At 31.2% G+C, this 25,214-nt stretch overlaps 2 protein-coding genes, 1 long non-coding RNA gene and 1 pseudogene across 3 annotated transcripts; all 4 read right to left on the bottom strand.

Moving 5' to 3' along the window:
* Positions 1–612: 612 nt before the first annotated feature.
* On the bottom strand, positions 613–4,470 carry LOC136977460 (sulfotransferase 1C2-like; annotated as a pseudogene).
* LOC136977456 (uncharacterized) lies at positions 2,109–2,451 on the bottom strand. The gene is made up of 2 exons (XR_010881094.1): positions 2,261–2,451; positions 2,109–2,187 (listed from the first exon to the last, which is right to left on the bottom strand). It is a non-coding gene; the product is annotated as an uncharacterized lncRNA (long non-coding RNA).
* A 4,432-nt stretch (positions 4,471–8,902) lies between the features above and the next one.
* Positions 8,903–12,379, bottom strand: LOC136977448 (DEAD-box helicase Dbp80-like). The gene is made up of 11 exons (XM_067272938.1): positions 12,273–12,379; positions 12,052–12,160; positions 11,723–11,861; positions 11,282–11,374; positions 11,090–11,192; positions 10,851–10,965; positions 10,465–10,642; positions 10,048–10,285; positions 9,626–9,788; positions 9,350–9,541; positions 8,903–9,039 (listed from the first exon to the last, which is right to left on the bottom strand). Exons 1-11 carry the CDS (start codon positions 12,336–12,338, stop codon positions 8,975–8,977), a joined length of 1,461 nt encoding a protein of 486 aa, XP_067129039.1. The 5' UTR covers positions 12,339–12,379; the 3' UTR covers positions 8,903–8,974.
* An 11,181-nt stretch (positions 12,380–23,560) lies between these two features.
* Positions 23,561–24,834, bottom strand: LOC136977556 (sulfotransferase ssu-1-like). The gene is made up of 2 exons (XM_067273054.1): positions 24,063–24,834; positions 23,561–23,708 (listed from the first exon to the last, which is right to left on the bottom strand). The coding sequence occupies exons 1-2, from the start codon at positions 24,821–24,823 to the stop codon at positions 23,591–23,593; spliced, it is 879 nt and encodes a 292-aa protein (XP_067129155.1). The 5' UTR covers positions 24,824–24,834; the 3' UTR covers positions 23,561–23,590.
* Between the last annotated feature and the right edge of the window lie 380 nt (positions 24,835–25,214).

The following is a 25,214-nucleotide window of genomic DNA, read 5'->3' as shown; positions in this document are numbered from 1 at the left end:
AATTTGACTTTTAGGTGAAATTCAAACGTCGTTACCAAAGTGTGAAACATTACATTTTATTTATTTTAAGCATAATACCAGGTAATGCGGTAAATTTTAAAACTATTTCCATCCTGGGACACCAAGAGGCGTCCCAGGATGGAAATAGTTTCGAAGATCTTCGAAGACCTTTTTAGCAAGCGCATTATGGGTTTCGACAAACCCACAATGGGAGCCGCAGAGTGGTGAGTAGTGGGATCCGTCCTTATATGTGGGACCCTGTCCCACATATAAGGATGGACCACTCCCCTGAAAAACTCCTGGAGTTTCGACCACTCCGGATTCGTTCCCGAGTCCCCCAAAGCAGTGGACAGACATCCTAATTTCCGGGTCATCCGGTCTCAGAATTTACAGCTGGTGATTTTCATGCTATAATGTCACAAGATGACATTGTGCTGTTACAGCTCGGTTCCAACCTGAGCTACGTCTTGACTTGGGATATTGTTCTCAAACGTGTTCTCATCTAAATAAGCACTTCGTCTTTCATAGAACCATTCAGCATTTCATGTGAGTGGTCCCACGCTTAGCATTGTGACATATCACGATTTTTCAGATCATGGTAGTGACGTATACTATTATCATGGCATAAATTTAAAATAAAAACCAAAAATATCCCAACAAAATTAAAATTAATTTTGAATAGGAAATTTCAATGATTTCTTATTCAAAATCGGTCATAACCTCTATATCTATGTAAAATATAATCTAAATATCTTTCCATAAATCCATAACATCACTGTCTTTAGTCTTTTCTAGAATTTTTTCTTCTAAAATTTTTTCCTGTTCGGGAGTAAAATGATTTTTCCAATCACCAACCACTCCTTTTCTAACAAAACCTATTTCTTTATCACCTTCTTTAGATTCGATCTTTAAGACATCATCTTGTTTAGCTTCTATAGATGCTCTGATATTTTTCTGCAATGCTTTTAATCCCGAAGGAAGTATATTTTCATCGAAATAACCCTCAATTAATTTTTCGTAAAAATCTTTCATTAGGGCATTCATGTTAACTTTCATATAATCTAAACTGCAATAACGAAGAACATTATCCAACACAGTTTTGTCTTCTTGTAATATATGTAAATATTCACCCCCAAGAAACGCTGCAACTTTGAATATTTCACTTTGAATATCTTTTTTCATGTTTTCGTAAGTTGTAAAATGTACAGTACATTAGGATCGTTTCTATGCGCGTACCAGCCAAGTAAGTGATCAAAATAATTCCCCAATCGACTTCCCCTCTGATAAAAACTTCAAAATAATCCTCGAAAGTACCGTTTTCGAAATTATAAGGAGAGAACAATTTTGTATGATAATAAAAAGACACACAGCAATCTTTAGGATTTCTTGCTACATAAATGTATTTTGCTTCCGGAGAGAAAGGAACCAGATGAATTGGAAGATGGGTTTTCAACACACCAGGTTTTCTCATAGTTTCAATGGCATCCGCTCCTGTCATTTCTAAGAAGGGACTATTCGTAAAAAAATCCAAACCATCGGCAAATGGTTCTCCTTTTCTAAGAATTAAAGTAACAATATATTGCATCCATGTTGTCCCGCATTTTGGATACGTTGCAATGAAGATATCTTCGGGTTTTGGTTTATATTCAACGACTGAACGGTAAGCATCCTTAGAAAATCCAGCCGCTATTAAAAACCCGTCGCAATCTAAATATGTTGGTTTGACTGGCATTTTTAACCTAGAAAGAAGTAATAAGTAAGTAAAACTTTCCTTAATCAAGTGAGGAAAAGTATAATTAAAGTAATTGTTTACTGTTGTAATGATAGAGATAATATAAACAATTTACCAAGTGTAAGAGACTCTCTGTTCAAAGTTTAAATGGTGAACACAAAGACTTTTCATTTAAATATGAGAAACCTTCTTATAAATTTAAAGCTTTCTAATTTAAAAATTTGTAGGTTTCTAAAGAGCAGTAATTTTGAGGAAAACGTAATCATCATCATCATCATCATCAAAGTATTTCGTCCGTTAAAATTAATAATTTTTAAATAATGATAAAATTTGTAATACAAATACGAAAGAACTTGTTTGTATTTGAACTAATACGTAAGAATGGATTTATTTTTATTAACAAAATTATTCGCAGATTACATGCAAAAGATAGCTTAACCGCCTCGGCCATCTACCTGCCAAAAATTCAAACATATCATTAGTTTTATTGATTTATCTTTCAAAACTTTATTACGTTAAAACCCCTACTTTGAGACCACCAATGGTTCCGAGCAGCATGCCTCTCTAGGGGATCCGAGATCGAATCCGGAAGGTCGAAAACACCAAAAGTTTTTCGGGGGCGTACCGTCTGGATTTGTCGGGTCCCATTCCTCACCAACCGGCCGCCCCATTGTGGACCTGGTCAAATCCATAATGGGATTCCTAAAAAGGCTCTCTTAGTGCCTACAGATAGAGAGGGTTTTTCATTAAATTAGATAATAACACCATACTTTAATGATTCTATATTTGTTTCAATCTTGTATTATTACTAATGAAAAAGTCACTAATTTCCGCATTTTTTTAAGTCTGACATTTTTGCAATAGAATTTCTTCTTCAAATTCTTCCTCTAATTTTCACAAAAGAGTTTACTTTTGTGCAAAGTGTCTTGGTGCTCCCTTCCAGACGAAGGAAGTCATTATAAGGGATGAGCGCTTTAAAGAGAAGATGTCTTTTACATGGGTTTCATTGTACTTTTAACAGATAAAGAAATAAAAAGCTCGCTTAATAATTATACATTTCACGAATGAAATATTATTATTATAAATCTTATAAGCATTCAGTTTGATTTTAATCAGATATTTGAACAAATTGTAACCATGTTTCCCTACACTTATTAATTTCATTCATATCTACATTTTAATTCTATTATAGCGGTTTACGGTTGTAAATTGGAATTCTATATTGAACTGAAAATCGGAAAAACCAACCTATTATGAGTAATCCCTCAATTCCATTGTTATAATGAACTAGGCCTATAATCCTCTATTTTTATTTGATTTATAAAGCCAATATACTAAATGAAATAACTATAATTATAATGTAATTAAAGATAAATATCGTATTGGATAAATTATATATATAATTAGAATTTTATAGATTCAACTACACCTGATTTCTCCCTAATATACGTATTAGAAGGTTTTATAACACGGATTTAATATAACATATAGATCGATGAAAATAAATTTTATTAAATCATGAACTTAAGGAAGATAAAAAATTAAATTTAATAGAAAATATTTATTTTTTTAAAATTTTATAACTAATTAATCTAAATACAAAATTATCTAACATTAGCAAAGAATTTTCATATAATATTTTTCTTTAATATAAAACATTTTCCATCTTTTGTACAATACAGTATAATAATGTTTTATACAGTATAATCGTATAATATAACACAAAGCCTAATAAAATAGTTTACAATAACACCTGTAACGTGCTCAAAACGAAAATCTGCCAAACCGGAAATAATATTCGTTATCGTGCAATTCCGGTTTATACAGGTTTTTACTGTGTAAATATATATATATATATTTCTATATATAATATATAATATAAAAATATATATATTTTTAATATTACTAATATTTAATCAATCAATATATAACAAGAAATTATAAAACTACTTGAAAAGTAATAATGCTAAAAACCATGCAAAATTCCTGTTTTATGCGTTAAATTTTGCAAAAATAATGCGAAATTAATAATAAAAAATAAGTAAAGGTTGCCAAGTGGAAAACAAAAATGTATGATTAATGACTCTTTTATATTATCATAATTGAAAGTAATTTCATTTTACTATAATTTATGTAATTTTTTTATAGCGACGTATAAATCTTAAATTAATTTAATTATATTTAAAATAATAATTTATTTATAGTATGTAAAAATAGAATTGCTTTAATGTCTAGTAGGATTATTGATCCAAATATTAAAGCTTGATGTAGATTATTTTAAATAAAATAAAGCATTAATTTAAAAAACATGCAAATAAGACATGTGTTTGTAGTTCAACAGCAACATTGATCATGATACTACATAAAAATACCTAGTTTATTATATGTACAGTACCTATATATAAAGCATAAAAAGTGTCACGAGGGCAAAAAGTATTGTGTATAAAAGAAATAAATGTTTCGAGTATATAAAATATAAAACCACACGACATTCTTACTTATTACACTATCAAATTACAATCAACATTACCTTTTTCTTATTTATATCCTTCTAAATACACACAAGATCAGAGTCTGTTTGAAAATAAATTCGTTGTGTTTAAAAAAAAATTAACCTTTCGACCTCCTTTCTCGTTGCACAATTTCAACAACAAAATTACCGCATGGAATGCCTTACTGTGTACATTTACAATAACTTATTTCGTTTTCTGCACAACAGATGGCACGACGATAATACCGGAAGTATAATCAATTTCCTGTTTTTTTTCTCGAGGCCACGTGTTTTATTTTATATTTTTTAACGCTTTCAGATAATGCAAATGAATGAGAACTCGCTTCCTTTTTACTATTCATTCTGTGAGAATCTGAAAAGGAGGGGGAACAATTAAGTTAATTAAATAATTTAATTACCTAAAGTAATACCCCCCAGGGAAGAAGGGTCGGAGAGGAAAAGGTCAACGGAAAAAAACACATATACATCCGATTTCTCCAAATTTCTTAGCAGATAAGGCCGATTAAATGTCTCTCCGATTTAAACAATTATTACTAAGGTTGCAATACAAATCCTGACTTTAGTCACTACCGACAATTAATTTAGCATGTTTGACAGTTTTATCGCGATTATGAAGTAAAATGAGTAACAATGCCGGATTGAAAGTGTCACTAGTTCATCACAACGTCCGATTTCTGGCAGCTCTATATAAACAACACCCGGCCTCAGTTCGAACTTAGAACATATTACATCAAGCTTGCATCAGCCAGATGACGGTATAAAAAGTAGTACCCACTCCTTGGGGCAAACATCAACGACGGACATCTCCATATTCCTAGACCTGTATAATCGACGACATATACCTCCGGCCCGAAGCCGCCCTATCCGCCAGCTCTCCGACGGTCTACCGATTCTCAAGCGAATGTCTTCAGGACAACGCAAAATCCAGGGGCCGTATTCTGGTCACTTATCTCTCGTCTCTTCTTTCACCGACGAATGACGTCAAAGCGATTCTGGTCGTTCGTAACGATCTCGTCTTTGTCGTTGACGTCACGATTCTATTCGGTTGATTATACATGTTCGGGTTATCTGCGCGCACAACACGGTATAGAATTTTAACCAATGAAATTGTACAATTTTCGAAAGTGCAGAATACGAAAATATAGAGCACGTGGTACGGCACGAGGTAATCAAAATGTCTCGACTTAGGTTATCCTCGGAACAGATAGAAATTTTGATAATCGAGCTGCAAAAGCGTCCATATTTAGTTAAAGGGAAATTGGACGGGAATATTTCCAAAAATATTTTGCGAGATGGATGGCAAGAAGTTAGGGATAAAGTCAACTGTCTAGCTAATGGTCCACTGATCGAAGTGGAACCATTAAAAAAAAGATGGAGTCAGTGGCGTTCCCGAACTAAAATTAAAGCGGCTGCTAGGATATATTTAGAACAGGTAGAGGGAAAAGAAGTACTCCACCATTAACAGACCTTGAAGAAAAGGTCTTATCATTAATTGGGAACAAAGAATGTGAGAATTTCTCATACCTCTGTTTTAAAACACCAAGACATCTTTCAATAGTGTTTCTGGCTTTTATATGAGCTTCATTGTAATTTAATTCAGCTGCTGCTGATGGATTACCTACAGGTTAAGCAGCCATGATTCTAATGGATAAGCACTGTCTCCTGTAAACATAATTTAGAGAATTGTATTACTTTTTCATACAAAATTAATAAGAAAATAATGTCATTACATTTTTGTTTTAGTTTAGAATTACATGATTCCGAAATACTTCAAAAAACAATATGTCTGATAAATATATGCTTACCAAGCAGCCATAATCCTCTTCCTATTACTCCATCTTCAAAATTTTCCCGCAGAGTGGAATTTCGCCAGATAAAAGCATCATGTGTGCGCCCCGGATACAAAGTGTGCAAAGGGGAGACAAAGTGTGCAAAGAATAAAAGTGTGCAAAGGGGTTAACTCTTTGCACACTTTTATTTAAAATTCTCAACTGAGAAGCACACACCTAAAAGCATAAATTTACTCTTATAAACAACTATTATTCAATTGTAATATCTTGTATTCGAGTGATATTGATATTGAAATGAGTGATTTGACAGAAATTTAAAGATACCACTTTATTATAGACATTAATTTTATTTATAGTTAAATAGTTAATTTGTACAAATACTTACAACTTGAACATTAATAGAATGAAATCCTTTTCTATTTATAAATGATTCCTCATTATATTTGGAGGCTGGAGGTACTTTGATTGCAATATGAGTGCAATCAATAGCTCCTGCAATAAGTAAAGAAATAGTAAAAATCATCATATAATTAAATAAGAAACTTTATCATTTTATACAGTAATTTCAAAATTATAAATTGTAACAGCTATTTAAAAAAATATCCTACAAATTGTTCACATAGGGCTACGTGTTATAAAGAAGTTAATTACATACTATATTATATTCTAATGAACAAATAAAAACAATTTACTCACCCACAACTCCCGGCATTTGACTGATAGCAAAAAATCCAGAGGACACATCCAATTGTTGTTCTCTACTTCGAGGAAAAGAAATTTTATGTCCCAATCGGCGGATAATACTGTTTACTACAGAAGGCATAATTCGGGACACTGTCGACTGGGCAACTTTAAGTTGGCAATGATCACCGATATTTCTTTGAAATCCACCAGAAGCAAAAAATGGTAACGTTATCAATAACTGAATTTCTGGTGGAATTACGGTTCGTGACTTTCACCGGATTAAATCATCCCGCAATTCGTTGTACAGCCACGCGGTAGCTTCTTTCGTTAGACGAAATTTTCAGCGAAATTCCTCATCGTCTAAATCAAAAGCGTTATCTCTAACTCGAAATACTTTTGCATTAGATTTCCGAAGAACCTAATTTTTGGGAAACCGCAAGAATGAGACCGCCATATTGACCGGGACCATTTGGTTTCCTAGCAAGTTGTTTGTATAAAAACAAATCTAGGTTCAACAAAGAAAGAACCGGTTTAAAAGAGTTAGTTAAACCAAGTGTTAAGATAGGATAGATTAGAGTTACAATAAAGGAGATTTTGGATTTAGAGTATCTTTGGAATTTATCCATGTCAATCCCATATCTATTTTTAAATTCCTACTATTAGTTCACACTCTCCCTATATATATTTATTTATATATTTATATATCTTGTTCAAATTTTCAATCGTTAATAAAATACTTTTTATTCATCCACTCAAGTTCAAATACATTTTTTTAAACTTGTAGTGGATGACACTTGATGTTAATAGTGTTTTCAAATATTAATTCATTAATTAATTAAATTTAAACTGTGATGCCCGTCAGCAATATGCCGATTCGGACCGATAGAGGGCGCGAAGAGAAAAAAAGCGAACTTTGTAATTATTTAATAAAAAGTAACTAAAATAAAATTTTTCTTTGACCTAAGTAGGAATTGACTTTAAAAAATTTTTTTATATTACTTGTTTTATTTGTTTTTTTTTAAATATTAAGTAAATTATTGTAGTTTTCATTAGAAAAGGAGCTATGATATATATTATTCACAATTGATATTGTGTTTATTAATTAATCAGATATTTATTATATTGGTAATTAGGAAATGTTTTCATTCATATAATAACGAAAAAATTATTTAATTATTCAAAATTATATTTTCTGTGATCAGAAACTTTGAATCTTATAAACAAAATGTAACTTTTATTTGTTGCGGTGCTGTACCAATTATAAAGGAGCCATTTGCAAACGCTTTGGATTTGATGCGTTGTAGTAAAATTTCGTATTTTCGATAAAATTATTATTTATTTTGTTTTTATTTATATGGTCTTTTACGATGGTGGTACATCGAAATTCATAGAAAAGTTCCCGAAACTCAATTCATTTTCCTCAAATGATGAAAAAAAAATTCATTATAGTAACCGAATATGTGACGTCACCGCTTAAAGATTCACCCGTCACAGAAAACATCACAACGCATTTAGATTTACGTTTAAGTATTTTCATTTTGAAATTAATAAATTGAAAAAACAAATTAAGTTACCAGAACAAGCGATCTAAATAAAAAATTGCACGTAAATTGCGTAACAGGTTAAGTGTTGTTATGGAAATAATTGTTATTAAATTGAAAAGTATTTAGAAATTTAAGGATCCACAATATGGAATGAAAAGAAGAAAATGGAAAAGAAGACGGCCTCCAACTGCTACCCACATTACTGATTTAGATGCAGATGTAGAAGTTGCGCCCTATTCTGTTTTGCACTAAATAAATATCGAAAAATTAACAAATAAGAAAACTTAAGCCACAATTATCATCAAAGTCAATAATTTTATTTACAACTAAAAATCTTTGCCAGTAAAAAAGCACTATACAGCATCTGTAAGGCGACCTTCTCACGGAAAAGTGTATTAAAACAATAACATTGATTATTTTAGATTATCTGTTTACCGACAATCACATACAAATTAAAACTCGGTATGCTTTCGTCACATCAAACATAGAAATATAATTTCAGAAGAATCCGTAAAATGTGCTTATGTGTATAAAATGCCAACTTGCGAAATTTACAAAAATGCACTTAATATAAAAAGCTTCAGGATTATCCTTCGTGTCTATTTTACACAGCTATATTCCATACGTGGAAATTTCTATTTTTTAAATGATATTCTTTTTACAAAGTTGACAAAATATGCAAAATTTTACGGCACAAGTCGTATTCTAGGACTCAATCATGTTCCAGTTTTTCGATTTGGTCCACGTCTTCCGCATCCAATCGGGTGATCTTGCGCTCTGAAACAGAAAATTCGTCACGTTTAAAATTTTCATTCGTGTTCAAACTTAAAAATCATCTAACTACTAAATTAAAAGTTCAAAAATTTACTAGGAATTTGCTAAAGTTTCGGCCAAAGAATTGTACTTGCAATTACTTTCTACATTACACTTATTTTAAATAGTATTTGTTTAAATTAATTTAACAAAAGTCTAAAAATGAAAAATATTTTTGAGTGTGCAGTATAACAATTAAAATATTTGTTTTTCTGCACACATTTACGTGTTAAAGAAAACATAAAAACCAGTATAATTATCACGTTTCACTTACTGAAGCAATCTTCAATTTTTTCTAACATGTCCATTGTTCTTTTTCCATCTATCATATTTATGGCAATTCCAGATTTTCCGAACCTCCCTGTACGCCCAATTCTATGAAGGTAGGTCTGGCAATCCACGTTACCATTCTGATCGACGGGCAAATCAAAGTTTACCACTAAAGTAACTTGTTCGATATCAATACCTATGGAAAAAATTGCATCTTATTAATATTATGTCGAAGTGAATGCAATTTCCATTCATTTAACAATAATAAAAACTCGCATACCTCTCGCACAAACGTTGGTTGTAATGAGGACCTTCACTTTTGCATCTCTAAACATCTTGATAACAGCAATTCGTTGCTCGATGGACAAATCACCAGATAAAAGGGCAACTGCGTGTCCCTCTTTTCTCATTTTTTCGGACAACCAAGCGGCGGCACGTCTTGTCTGCAATATTAATTTAAAATATTTCAAGTTTTTATTATAGGAAATGAAATATTTAATGAGTATTTTCTCATTTCTCTGCTTATTACGCAAACTTTTGCCTTAATTATAAATGATATTCAATGGCGTATTAACAATGTTACTAATTTCTTACAAAAACATTTTAAATAAGAACTTAATTTCCGTCTAATTTTCCATAATTAATCATTTTAATTAATTCGCAATTACTAGTTTACAATATACACAAATAAATAAAACTTACCTGGCAAAATATAATTGCCTGGCCAATGGATAAAACTCCGTATATATTCGATATTGCATCAAATTTCTCCTCAATATTCCGGCAAAACACGTAATACTGTTTGATGTTGTTCAGGCTCTCGTCTTCTTTCTTCAGCCGTATAACAACTGCATTAGGCACAGTTAATTTGGCAAAAGCCATAATTTCTTCGGTATAAGTGGCAGAAAACATCATCATCTGGCACTCGGGTGAAAGTTGACTGTTAAAGACATAAACCGTTAATTCTCTCATCAACCACTCGCAGGACATATAAAAGCTAAAAATAACTTTATAGATTATAATTATAGAAATATGTCTTGTTAATGTCCTGGGCGAAGACTCTCTTTTTAATTTTAAACAGGATTTCATTAAAAAAGGTCAAGATGCGCTTTAACTTACTTGTGAATTCGGATTGATTGATCGTGATGACCTTGGGTGGCGATCATGATATCGGCTTCGTCCAGTACAAACACCTTAATTTTCTTAAGGTCGAACATTTTGAATCTCCTGCTCCAATCTAAAACTTTTCCGGGGGTTCCAATGATAACTTGCTCCGATATCTTTTCACCTCTGACCACTAAAGGCAAAAAATAAGCAATTATTATGATTACTTTTGTAAACTTAAACTTCATAAATGTAAAGATTCGAGTGGCAATTCTAGACCGATTCCGCCCCTTCTCGTTATCCAATACTCATCAGTGAAGCAGGAATATTGGTGAGTAAGAGGCTGTCGGATGGATCGTTACTCAGACAGAAAGACGATAATATTTTAAAACAAGACTTACGTGTTTGTCCTTTTACTGCAAGACGAATTCCAATTTTCGGACAGAATTTTGTCATTTGCTTTGCAACACATCCGGTCTGTTCTGCTAACTCGTAGGTTGGTGACAGAATTAATAACTAAATTCGAAATAAAATGAATTCAATTTACAAACCTTTTTTACTCTTAAAGTTTCTATTTGCTTTCTAAATTCAATGTTTTGACAAGTTTCTTATATTAAATAAAATTAACATAAAAGATTACCTGTGGAAATCTCTTATGTGGATCCACTCTGTTCAAACCGGCCAGCAAAAAAGCGGCAGTTTTTCCTGTCCCACTCTGAGACTGAGCGATCAGATTTTGAGCTCTGTTTTATGACAAAAATTATCGCAATTACATACTTTATAATTGCAAACTGCACATATACAAATAAAGTAGGAAAGTAAATGTACTTACGGATCCGCAAGTAACGTTGGAACTGTTGTTTCTTGTATTTTAGATGGCGCATTGAATCCCATTTCGTAAACACCTCTCAGAAGTTCTGGACGCCTGCACATATGAATAGAAATGTGTAACTTGTTTTATTATGTTACTAAAATATAACAAAATAATTGTAAAAATAACAATTGATGAGATATTTTATTCAATTTATAGTCAAAATACGTTGAAATTTCTAATTGTTTACTATATTTTGTTTACGTTTTAAAGTCATTTTCTTCGCGTGTTATATTTATTTACAGAAATATCCAATAAAGAATTGAAAAACTCATCTAAAATTATACTGTTTTAAACATAAATATATAGCCATGTCAATTAATACTATAACGAATAACACTTTTCACTTAAATATGGGATCGAACATAATATTTATTTTAAAATGTTAAAAATTACACTTACAAGTTTAATTCTTCGAAAGATTTGACGGAAAATAAAGGAGAATTTGGATTCTTTCTCTCAACTTCCAGATTTTCAGAAGTACGAACAAGTTTCGTATGTAAAAATTTTCTCATTAACGATGCCTCCCCAAGGGAAATTTCTAAAAACATAAGGAAAATAAGTCTAAACATATTCAATTTCTTCAATAAAATAATATTCGTATAATACGGTTAATCACTTTAGCATTAATATCTGAAAAATTGCAAGAATTTAGAAAAAACAAAGAAATTTAATGGATTTAAACCAGTTCATTGCTAATTTTTAAGCGATAACAATAAAATTCATCGTACCAGGTTCATTGGGTTCGCCGCTAACAACTGAATTTTCAGTAAAACTTTTTGCTGCAATGTTTACCGTGGGTACCAAGTCATTTGCAGATTTGATCTTTATACTTTCAATCTGTAAAATATAATTAAAAAATATAATAATGTTCCTAATTTTTTGTCAATCTTACTAATTTATTTAAAGAAATTAATTGATTTATTTTTTAAGTTTGTTTTTAACCACTTACCTTCTGCGATAAACTTTTCTCCTGGTCTTCTGCCCGTAGATCCCAACGTGCCATCTTTCCATCCATATTTAGCTTCCAAATAACAGATTAAAAGATATTTTAAAAAACTTCTTCGATCAGACAACTATCGAAGTGAACTCCGTAGATTCTGGCTCTCAACTGACCAACGTCTGACAAACGTCACTTCTCTTGAAAGACAGACAATGCCACCTGGTGTCAAAAAGTTATTGTAGAGGCTCGAGACAAAGCCTCTTGGTACCGTGTGCAAAAGTGTGCCCCGGGTAATTCTTACTTTTAGTCAGTTAAACGAACTAAAGACCCCTTAAGCAAAACACCTGGAGCTAAAAATACGCACAAGTAGAAATGTGTTTAATTAAATGGCCTTTTCTTTTCCACTAAATAATAATATACTTAAACGCACGAGGCCTTAATTGATCTATAACCTTCGTAGGGTGAGGCGATATACATGAATATCTTTAGCTTTGAATCAAGCTGTATACAGAGGAAAGTTAGAAATTAACTAATGAGTATGGAATCAAATTTTGTCGAAAATAAGTTTTATCCTCCAAATTTAACATAATTAATGTGTTAAAAGCCCGATTGAAATTATTATTACACTTAAAAGCCTTAAAATATCATGGAGATATTTTGTACAGATAAGAACATTACATAGAATATATTATGAATTTAAAAAAATATGTTATTAAAATATCCGAGGAGTTTTTGTTCCTAGATATTGATCTGTATTTATGACGTGAAAGTAAATTTGTAAAATTGTTTATTCGATTTCGAAAGTAATTTGCTTTCTTTACAGACACCCATGAACAAAGACTATTTTTATTCATTTTAAAATGCATTTTTCGCTATTCTTTCTCGTATTGATAATCCCCTTGCGGCTAAATCCACTTATCTCACTTGTCAGCAGGTGGGATACGGTTCCCTTCGACCTGCCATTAAGATATGAAATTTCTGGAATGGATGTATTTTCCTGGAATGTGTTCTCCGGAAAACTTTTCGACTCCGTGCACGAAGTTACAATTGGCGAAAATACAGAAAATAGTAGTCTTTCTCACAATAAAACAATTCTTTGGCAATCTGTTACTTCAGCGGGAGCGTTAAGACTCTTTTATGAGGATTACACGGTTGATTCGTCCTGCAAATTTGATCGGTCGATTTTGTTAAACTTTCTCATTTTACACAACTCTCGTGTTGTATAAAATAACGAAGTTTAAATTTTTCTCCTTTCATGAAAAAAATAAACAAATTAAATGAAATTGATCTTCCTTGAGTTCGTTTTCGAGATACAGGAGGGTTCAAACTTACAATAAATCGAGTTGTCTAGAACGAGCGCACAATATTTTATTCTGGAAAAATTTTATTTACTTTTTTATTCCTGAGACTACGTCACTGCAGCCGTAGCGACAAATGATGGTCGTTGATGAGCCTCGAAAGGTTAAGCTTGGGTTATCGCAAAAACGCTATAATTTAAATACTACAATTATTACGATTAATTGAAATGCATTTCTGAACTTTAGTTCTTTTTTCAGTTTGAATATTGTTACACATAAAACCAATGAACTTTTTAAAACGAGTTGCTTAACTTTCCCGTTAACTATATTTAAAATTGCGTGTGACGCCACCTGTTATGATACTTTTACTCATTTAACAATAAGCCATTAGTCTCTTTATTATAGATAACCAATCAAGAAACCAAGTACATATGGGTCAGCATAGTTCATGGGATTACGGTATAAGCGAATTTGACATGGTAATAATCAATAAGAATACGATTGCTGAAAAACTTGCGCATGGAGCGACTAAAATGGTGATACTGAGATATATTGTGCGTTTGTGCAAGCATTAAAGTTCAATACAATACTCGAAATGGGGAAAGGTCAAGATGCGGTAGGGAGACTGAATGTGATCCTTTGGAAGAGGTAATTAGGGTTCGGTGAAGTGTGAGAAGTAAAATATCCATAAAGCTCTTTGACAACAACACCCCTTTTATATAACCCACTGTGTGGCGTAAAATATTGTCAAGATGTTCACAGCGCAATTGTATAGTTTCCGACAGCCAAGTGTACGGTTTTTAAAATTTTTGATGGTTAATAGGTTTATCATTTTATCGTTTTGTAATATGTTTCTTTGGTTGCTAAGTTACGGCAACGCAACACTTGGCGATTTGCCTAGGGGGATGCCTTCCGGGAGGTCTTTTTAAGGGTAACTGGCCCCTATTCAGGCGTTACAAAGGTGGAAAAAATCCGGAAAACTCCGCGTGACCAGCCCGTCTTGGCGAACCCACGACCGAACTCCCAGTGTTCAGGGAACGGAACCGCTTGGCCACTGGTAGGCCCGACTCTTGTAATAAATTCTTTAGGATAATTTTTTGCCTTACATTTTACAGGTGCTCACTTAAAGATGGTGAACTATATTAAAGAATGATAAAAAATATTTGATTGGTTAATTTTTGCTTAACGCATTGCTAAAGGTTGATATTAATGTTACGAGAATGTATGATTAAAGGAAGTTTCATATTATATGTGTGTTATTGTCGATTCCTATGGAAATTCCATTTTAATGAACAATAATTTGAAATAATTCAATTCTGTGTCAGGCTGGCCTCTACTAGGACCCTATAACAAAACCCTGGCTACGCCATTGGTTAAGTTATAAATCTACTCGCGATTCACATAATGTGGCGAGGGCGGCCAAATATCTAGCAAGCAGGCGACTAACAGCTCAGAACCGGTCCTGGGTCGAATCATTAAAAGCGTTATACGATATTTTGGCGTGTAGCATCCACCAGCTAAACCGAGTGAGGTTGATGCTCCGTAAAGCGCATTCGCAAATGCGTATAATTGGCTGCTTTACACGATTCAGATATTTTCGCCGTGGAAGCTGTCTCGTATTCGACAATACAGCGCTTCCATTCAACCACTGATATTATTCGAATATACAATAGCAATCTTATCGTTTTTTTTCACATGTAGTATAGAAATTTGTAATAAGATATGCGGTTATAATAAAATATTAATTTTAATTAATTCAAAGTATATTAAAATATGAAAATAATCGCGCAATATGTATTTTCTAAAGGACAGAACGCCACTGATTTAAGACGATCTTAAAATTATGTAAATAGATGTGTAACACGTACAGCTAGAGGTACACAACGAATACCTTTAAGTATTGAATGAAACAGTCAGTCAGTAAATTTTTAAAAAGACAATATGAAGCCGAAGAGCATGAAAGTTATGAATAGCTCGAGCGTAATGCTCAACGCACGCGCTGTTCTGAGCATAACTATGAACTTTTTTATTGTTGCATTAACGATAATTTAATATAATTTAATAATATAATTTTGACCATTGTCAAAAACTATTCAATTATTTTCAAAGCTATTTTTCGGAGCATGTATTATTCGAAAGCGATTTCTTCATTAAAAAATGACTTTTTAAGTAAGTTCAATCAATTATTATATATATATATATATATAATAATTAAAGAATTATTTATCGGTATGTGAATGATGTATATTAAAAAATTGTATTAATCGTAATTTTTTAACGAAAGGTTTAAAATAATCAATGAAAATATTATATAGCACATTATGATATGAATTGCAACTACATTTTTTCTTGATTTCTTTCAATTAAAAAGGGAGAACAACTTCTTGCGGGTATTTACAATTAATTCTCAAAAATTAGCGTAGAAATTTAGTTTCGATTGTCTTCAAGATAAACTTTTTAATTGCAACGAATAAGAAACTATACGTATAGGCCACAGTATAATATAAAAAGAAGAATAAATCAATATTTCTGACTGTCATTAATGATATTTAAATCTGCTTTAATTTTCTGTATACAACATTTTGAGCATAGAATAGATTTGTGCAAATATAAATTAATTTTATGATTTTATTTCTCAATGTAATCCTACATATATGAATATTGTTTCCATCTAAGACGTATAAGCGACAGCACACGCTTCTACAATTTTTATTCTATAAATTTTGTAAAACGAATTGAAAATTTGTTATTTTATATTTTGTTAATACATTAGAATAAATTAGTATTTGTAATTCCGTTTACAATAATAATTATGAAATGATTATTTCTAGGCGATGAACAACAACATTTGACGGAAGTTGTTTTCCGTATAGAAATAACTGTGAGGCAAGTTTATCAGAAAATTTTATGATGTATGTTTTACTTAAAATAGAGCAAATAATATTCAGATAGGAATAGAAGTCAAATACATAGAGAAATATGTAACGATATTTTGAGATTTCTGTTTATTTAAATATAATTTGAAAGCTGGTAATTTCTTTAAAAACATTCAGACATTTTGTTAACATAACATCATATAAATTTAACTGCCTTTCAGTTTTCCTACAAATATTTTAAAGAAGTAGACGTATCGAGCAGACTGTATTTCTCCAATCCCTTAACATTCAATTCTCAGTTTCTGGCTTTTTGATCTCGAAGATTGCAATAATATATTCAATATTAAATGGAATTTGTTTCTCATTTAGGCTAAGATACTTAGGTTTTTATTTTTTTTCTCCAGGAAAATTTAATACTCAATCAAGTAAATTGTTGAAATTACATAAAAAATGAAACTGAATTTAATAAAAACTTTATTTATATTATTTGACGCCTTCTTAAAATCAAAATTAACGTGTTTAATCACTGTTTGGAGTCTTGGTCTCCTGGTATAACTTGAACAAATACAGTTAAGGTATTTTAAACGCCTATATAAATTAGAACGATCGATCTCTGGACCGATTTTAAGGCTTGAATTGGGAAATTAATATTACACCAAATATTTTAATATTTTGGTCTAAAACAATAGCTTTACCTTCTGAAGATCTTCGTTGTAGTGTTTACAATTCATTATTAAAAATTGAAAAATTTTCTTAGAAAAACAGGGTTATCTCTTTTCATAAAATATTGAATGAATTGCTTTACATTATTTATTTATGATTATACAAATGTTCTCGGAGTTGATAGAAAAAGAAAAACATTTTAAGATTCTTTATATTAATTAATCTACAATAAACTCTTGAATTTAGATGTTCTTATTGTTTTATGTTAAATTAAGGATAAAAACAAATTTCGATATTGTATTTTACAGAAAAATCAAAATTTTGAATATTCACGAGAACATATTGCAGTAACGGATCGTGAAGATTATTTTGACAGGCCCTTGAAAAGGGCGTTCATATATTTAGAAAAATATAGTTTGGTAAAAGAAGTAATTGAGGAGGAAGATGAATGTGACGTCGAGGATAATTTGTTGGAAAACGATGCAAACGTCGTATTTAGTGAAAATCCATTTTCTAACAATGACGCAAATGCAATCGAAGAAATTGATGAACGTAATGTCGACGTCAAGTTATCAACATCAACAACAAATACGATTGATAACAGAAATGAAAAATACGATTGCATCAATGATATCTCCGAAACATTACCATTCCAGCAAATATCCAACAAGTGATAAGGATGGTGATGCAGCACACGATGATGATGACTTGGAAAAATCATTTGGAGTCAAAGAATTTCAAGAAGGTAAGATTACAAATAGATGACATCTTACGTTATTTTATTTCTTTCACGCAACGTTGGTTAAAATTATTATTTAATTTCAGAATTGTTAACAAATTGCTATTACACGTAAAACACATCGTTAATAATTCTAACATATTTTTCTAAATTATAAAGCTTAACATTTATATTTTTACATTTACTTTTTATGTATTTGTTTAATATTATTACCATAAATATTCAAAATAAAAAATAAATCGGGATTTTACTATGACAGGGGTAACATCTATTCAATGCAAAAAAATCTTTTGTTTTTTATAATTGTCACTGTTAAAGCACAGTTTAATTTACATTATATACAGTATGAATTTATTAAACATTGAATAATTACTCCTTGGCAAGAATATTTACATTATTTCAGCAACCAAATTGAATAGTTACAAGAAGTGGTATTATCTTAACGTTTAGATTGTAATTCATTATTTTGTCAAATATTTATTTTCGTATATAATATATAATTTTCATTTGATACGATGATGATAATGTGCACACTATTGATCGTCTATTATAGAATTTTTACACATTTACTATAGACTTAACAGACAGCCATCAAAACAAATGTTGAAAAATTTCATGTGTTCTATACTCTGAATAAAAGTGCGAAATTGCAGTTAACACATAAATATACAATAAACGCTTGTATGATTTTGACATCGACAGTAATATTCGAATTCTTCAGTCAGAAAATTTGCCATTGTCTCAGAAAAATGATTTCGATCTCTGGCATTGACGTCACATATTTGGGGACAGAAGTTATTGTTATAGTTCCGGGAATTATTTGATTAGATGCTTGTTCAATATTTTCGAAATAGAATTCATTTTTAAATGTGTTTGTACACAAACAAAAATTACTTTAATTTTCTGTGTAATGAGTAGTTATAACTTACCAAATTTTGTAAAATTAATAGTATACAAATTGACTTTCAAACACATCTCGTGGATTATATGCTGAAAATTAGAGTAATTTTTTATATTTGTGTTTAAATTACTATATTTTTTCATTACTCTGATTCTTTCAGTATCGGAAAGATCTTCAGTTTGTATCTATTTTCACATTGTTTAGTCAAATATACTCACTATTATTATGTAGTGCATTTCATCGTTTTCTACAACTCCGTGTTTTTACATTATATTTATTTATTAATATCTGAAATTCAATAAATCCTGTATGACTCTGCACAATTCTAGTCTTTATTGGATTATTATTTTTCAAGATATTTCTGAAACTCAATGTTATCGGAAATTAAAGAAAAATATTAATATCCTGCTGTATTATATGTTTTTAATCATTTCGTTTCTATTTAATAACAGCATTGTAAATTTAAATTAAGAAAAAATAAGATTTAAAATATAAAATTTATTTTTAGATGTAAAATGTAAACAGAACACCAACGAAAAAGTAATAAAGACGATGAAAAGCATTAATTTCGGAGAAATTGAAAGTCATAGCAATGAAAATTCACTCAGTGATGAAGGATATGACGAGGTTAGTAAATATTTTAAATTTATTCCTTAATTTATATTCTATATGAACTGATTTTAAATGTTGTTGTTGTTGGTAATTGAAACATTAAAGTAATTTCATTTACATTTGGAAATGTTTAATAATTAAAGTAATTGTTGACATTTAGTTGTTATTGATAAATATTGGAATAAACAGCAGCTTTTCAAGTCATTAATATAATTAAAACATTTCACTCTTGATTATTCTATATTTGAATTATTTCATTATTGTTTAATTATTTATATTTTGTAAATTTGAATAATTTGAAATTCTACATAGACTCTAAACAGTATAATTTGATGATATATTTACATGGTATTTGAAATTGCTTTTATTATTTTTGATTTATGAAAACATTTACTGTTTTTAGAAAACAACAACTTGCATGGATGTTTTCATCCAGTTTTTTAGAAAACTTCCATCCTACATATTATCCTGTTGCAAGTCATCGTCTAAGTAAAAGTATTGATAATTATGAAGGTATGTCAAGGATTTTTATGTTTTATACTACATTCACGTGAGAAAAGTTAATTAAGGTTACATTTATCCTGTCGAATAGAATCATTTATAACGAAAAATTAAAAATAATTCTTAAATCGCTTTTAAAAAGCAATAAACTTTTAAACTTTTCAAATTTAAATAATAAATTTCTGCAAATAAATACTTATAAAATTTTATCATTACTTTTTCAGACAAAACTAAAGAAATTGATTAAAATTAGTTAATTTATCGTATTTCGAAACCGTGTCGTTAATTTTTGTTGATTCGTAAACTCCATAAGGTTTAGGTACACGGACACTTGGCAATGTCAATCAAAAATTTATTTCAGTCGGTACATGCACCTGTATTTGTGTAGGTTTAGGGCCACGTAGGCCCCTCTTCCGCCGACTAAAAAATATAATACCCACACAAAACATTTTTACATGTGCGAGAGCTTATTTACAACTATGCTAACATACCATAAGACTTCAGATCTTTTAGGATTTTCCCCGGAAATCTATGCAGTTTATCACATAATCGCGATCTCTGCCGGTTCTTGCGAAAGGTCTGGTAAGGTTAAAACCGACACAAATCAGTTAAACTTAATTATATATTATTCGGTGTATGTCCGTATTGTTAAACAGTCGATACACACCTCTACGGACACTATATGTAAACATTCTTCTTTGATCTCTATCTTAAAAGAGGTAAAAAATATTTTGAACAAACTAGTAGGGTTTCGCGAACTTTATATTCGAATGTTTTAGAGACGTTCCTCTTGACATTAAAACATTCGAAGAGGAACGTCTCTAAAACATTCGAATGCCTTCCCTCCATCCCTCCCTCCCTCAACAAGTGGATTATTTTGATAAGAAACAATTAGAAAAAATTACATAAAACGTGTTCCAGTCGTGGAAATATATGAACCAGTTCCAGCGCCTATGAATATAAAGGTACCAATCCTACAGGCTCCTCTGGAAATTTACAGATTTACCGATTGGCTTCTGCATTTATCCTTAAAAAAAAAGTTTTTATGTGATATGTTCGGTTGATAGCAGTAATAAATAAGATTTATCAATTTTAGTTTTAAAAATGTCTGATACTTTTATCACTTTGGTTTTTCTGATAAAGTTATGGCAAGTAAATACATAATCAGTAAACTTGCAAAAGTTAATTTCGACAGCCTGGCATTTTAGAATGAAGAATCTTAACTTCCCCAGTTTTTCCATGGATTCTGTCAGTTTATACGCGTCGTTTGCTGCTACAGTCGTCTTTATTTGTATTTTTTTGCTACATGATGTAGATGTGTATTCATATTTATAATAAATAATTTATTATTATAAAATTTTATAAGTATGTATAAATGAGTTTTGGGGACCAGCATAATTTTGGAACGCAAAAATTCACCCCCACCCAGGTTGATTTTTGACGTAACGGTAATAGGGAGAAGCTACGGTTTGATAATATTGATTATCAATTGTATACGAAGCTACTACAGAATGAACTTATAGGATGCTAACAGATGAGCCCGGCGTTGCTCGGCAAAAATTAACATCAGCAAAGATTAAGATGATTAGATTATTTCGTACTCCTAACCTTTCTACTATATTATATTACAGTATTTGATTTATATTTACAAAGGTTATTTTACGTAAGATTTTATCACATTCAATCTAACACATTTTGAAAATTCTCTAAATTGTACACAGTAGAGGAATAAAGAATTTTAAAAATGTGTTAAATTAGTCGTTTGGTGTGATAAACTCTTACGTAAGATAACCTTTATAGTTATATAGCCGATCTTACCCATTTTTATCGGGTGCAAGAATTAGGTCCCGCTTTTCCGAAGCAAATTAGAGAATTTCTAGATGGGTCTAAAAATATAGTCGATTTTCCGCAAAACTCCCCCCAAAAAAACCGCAACTAAAATAGTACAGTAGAGGCAGAGTTCTTCAGGGTAATAACGAGGTTGCGATCGAAGTTTTCATCTGTAAAACGTGAACGTCGAACGTCCGAGCGGCGCTATCTTGTAAGCGGCGCTCGACGTTCGACGTTCACGTTTTACAGTTGAAAACTTCGACCGCAACCTCGCTAATCCTTAACTCTCTCCCTCTCCCCGGAGGAATTTCCAAAACTGTCTTGTTAGTGTGCACTTTCATGGTGTACCAGATTTAAACTTCCAACTCCTAACCGTTTGGGCTCTGCGCTTATTATTATCATTATTATTATCAACCCATCTCAATTATATTATAAGATATGATAAGATAAAAGTAGCTTGCATTGATAAATACAAAAGAAACAAACACTCAGACGAAGACGTAAACGATAGCTGTTTATAGGACATTCCATGCCCTAACAGCCACAATTTGATTTTTCTAAATGCTGTTATTTCTATCGAGATAGATACCTTGGAAAAAGAAACGTAATTCATTGATTTTGTTATATCAAGAACCGTAAAATCGAAAACTGTGTTTTGCCTTATAGAAATTGTAGTTCAATTGGTGAATGTATCTGAGCTTTGAAATTTCAGAAACATCTTTTTTGGAAGATTTCTCCTCCCATTATGCTAGAATTGTAGCCATTAGATACCAGTTTGTTCGAATATGGCAACGAAACATACACCTTAGTATTCATTTGTTTTCCTGGGACAACTGATTCCGGTTAATTTGTATTTGTTTAGCATACCATAAACTGCTGTCTGCGTCAAGTGGATGGTAGATGCAAGTGTACGTTTCGAATCGCTGTTTTAATAGTATTGAATGACAATTTGTTGCACAAAATCCGGAGCAGTTTGTTGCACCTCCTGGCATTTTAGAATGAAGAATCTTAACTTTCCTAGTTTTTCCATGGATTCTGTCAGTTTATACGCGTCGTTTGCTGCTACAGTCGTCTTTATTTGCATTTTTTTTTTTACTACATGAACTACTTTCATTGGTCGTTGTTGCTGGCACATTTTCATTATTTAACTCACAATTTTTTTGTACAGTGCTTTTTACATGCAATTTTTCCCCTCTTGTGAATGCTGTAAAGGTGGGTTAAATTGTAACCCACTTTTCCGTATATTTTTCTATTTTTTGCACATTTATATGTTCGAACGAACTGCTCTAATCTTAAGGTTGTAGCAACAAGTCTATATGCTCCTGATCAACTACATTTAAATGCTATGGAGATCGCATTATTCTGAAGTTATTTTGTCACAGTCAATTTAGAAAAAAAATTAAAAGATGTGATTTCAGCGACATAAAATTTAAAATAAAACTAAAAAATTCAAGTAAATCACATTACTTCATTAATTTTAAATACGTTAAATAATCAAATTAATTGAGCCGATTTATCAATTTACTTTGTCAAATTTATTTCAATCATTAAGGTACAGGAAAATGATAAAATCTTTCAATTATTTAATCAAGAAAATGATAAATTTAATAATAATTCAAACATAAATGTCATACGAGCAATTACTTATTATGACTTCGTCACAATGCAGAGAGGAAAGTTTTAATCATATTTTAATTTAAAAAAATCATATGACTTCCGGTCCAGACGGGAACTTCGTACATAGTTAATTAGTTAATTTTAATGTAACTAACTCTGTTCTTGAAATTAAGGAAGGACTGACGGACGAATTTACAGGTCTGCAACTTGGAACTAAAGCCCAAAAAATGTATTACATGTTGTCGAATTTCTTGAAAGTTTTCGAATATTTTATAATCATGATCTGATTTTTAAATGTTTTTCCATAAACTCATAACGTCACTATTTGCTGTCTTCTCCTTGATTCTTTCTTCCATTCTCTTTTCCTGTTCCGGACTGAAATGATTTTTCCAATCTCCAATATTTTTCCTTTTCGAAAAAAGTTATTAAAGTCCCCAATATCTTGTTTTGAGTTACGGTACTTTTTACAATATTCATATACATAACTCACTCCAGAAGGTGGAATTAGATTCTTTTTTTTTTTTTTTTTTTTTTTTTGTAACTCTTTCCGCCCAGTGGGCACTAAGAGGGCCTCTTATAGCAAGCCCATTAAGGGTTCGGCCAGGCCCACAATGGGGCGGCCGGGTGGTGAGGGACGGGGACCGACATATCCGGACGGACCACCCCCCCGAAAAATTCCTGGGGATTTCTCGACCCGTCCGGATTCGATCCCGGGTCCCCCAGGGCGGCAGGCTGCTAACCTTGACCGCTCGGCCATCCGGCCACGGTGGAATTAGATTCATACCTCGATACATATTGAATAAATTCTCTGAAGCATTTTTCATTAAATCAGTTTTAGTATTCTTCATGTATTCGAAGCTACTAAATTTTAAAATATTCTCTAAAACGTTTGTGTTATCAATTATTGCATTGTAGTGCTCGTCGCCTATAAATTTTGCAATTTTTAATATTTCGTTTATTCCGTTTAGTTTCAGATTTTCGTATGTTGTAAATAATATATTTGGCTCGTCTTTGTGCTCGTACCAGGATAAAAGATGGTCGAAATAGTCTCCATAATCTGTTTTACCATTAATGAATAGCTTGAAGTATTCATCGAATATACCATCTGAGAAATTATAAAATCTTCCATCTTTCGTATGATGATAAAAAGACACGCAAAGGTCTCTTGGATTTCTAGCTATGTATATATACTTAGCACTTGGAGAATATTGTGCTAAATTGAATGGTAAATGAGTTTTAATTGCTCCATCTCCACTAATATAATCCATTGCATCAGTTCCAGTTAAATCTAGAAAAGGATAATTTATTTCTGATAATTTGTCTGAAAGTTGGCCTCTTCCAAATATGAGAATTATTATTTGTTTCATCCATGTGCTACCACATTTAGGGTATGATACTGTAAATAATTCGCCAGATTTCGGTTTATAATTAACTGCAGAACGAAACGCTTCCTCTGAGAAAGGTCCTGGAATAAGAAATCCATCGCAGTCCCTGTAATCAGGTCGTTTTCTTTCGTTTTCCATGTTTACAGTTCTAAAAAGAAATTAAATGTATATAAATGAGTATGTTTATGCTAATCACAAAATACTTACAGAAATCTACATTAATTTAATTTGATGATTATATTAGAAATTATGCACCACGCAAAAAGTAATTTTTATTTTATTTATTATTATTATTTTTTCTCATTAACTTTTTCCGTTTTATGTTGTCACAACGGAATGGCACACAGACTTCAAGAAATGGCAAATGAAACTAAAAAATATGAAATTCGTCTTACTTCTTTCAAGGGATAGGAAAGGAAAAGTGAAGAGTTTACCTGACTGAACACTGGGTAATTGGTCATGGGTTCGAGATGACTTTTCCGGGTTTTCTTCACGTTGTAACATCTACATAGGGACCAATTTCCCAATG

This window comes from Centruroides vittatus, unplaced genomic scaffold (genome assembly GCF_030686945.1).
Source record: "Centruroides vittatus isolate TY-2023 unplaced genomic scaffold, ASM3068694v2 contig_1114, whole genome shotgun sequence".
Taxonomy (NCBI): domain Eukaryota; kingdom Metazoa; phylum Arthropoda; class Arachnida; order Scorpiones; family Buthidae; genus Centruroides; species Centruroides vittatus.
Note: the sequence above shows the minus strand (reverse complement) of the source record. Positions and strands in the feature narration are given on the sequence as shown.

Excerpts from the sequence above, each read along its gene's own strand:
- LOC136977556 (XM_067273054.1), bottom strand. The coding sequence starts at position 24,823 with ATGGAAAACGAAAGAAAACGACCTGATTACAGGGACTGCGATGGATTT. Across the intron at positions 23,709-24,062 it reads ATGAATCTAATTCCACCGTG|GAAAAATATTGGAGATTGGA; the intron begins GCCGGATGGCCG and ends TTTTTCGAAAAG.
- LOC136977448 (XM_067272938.1), bottom strand. The coding sequence starts at position 12,338 with ATGGATGGAAAGATGGCACGTTGGGATCTACGGGCAGAAGACCAGGAG. Across the intron at positions 10,966-11,089 it reads CACATAAGAGATTTCCACAG|TTATTAATTCTGTCACCAAC; the intron begins GTAATCTTTTAT and ends TTTCGAATTTAG. Across the intron at positions 9,789-10,047 it reads AGGCAATTATATTTTGCCAG|ACAAGACGTGCCGCCGCTTG; the intron begins GTAAGTTTTATT and ends TTAATATTGCAG.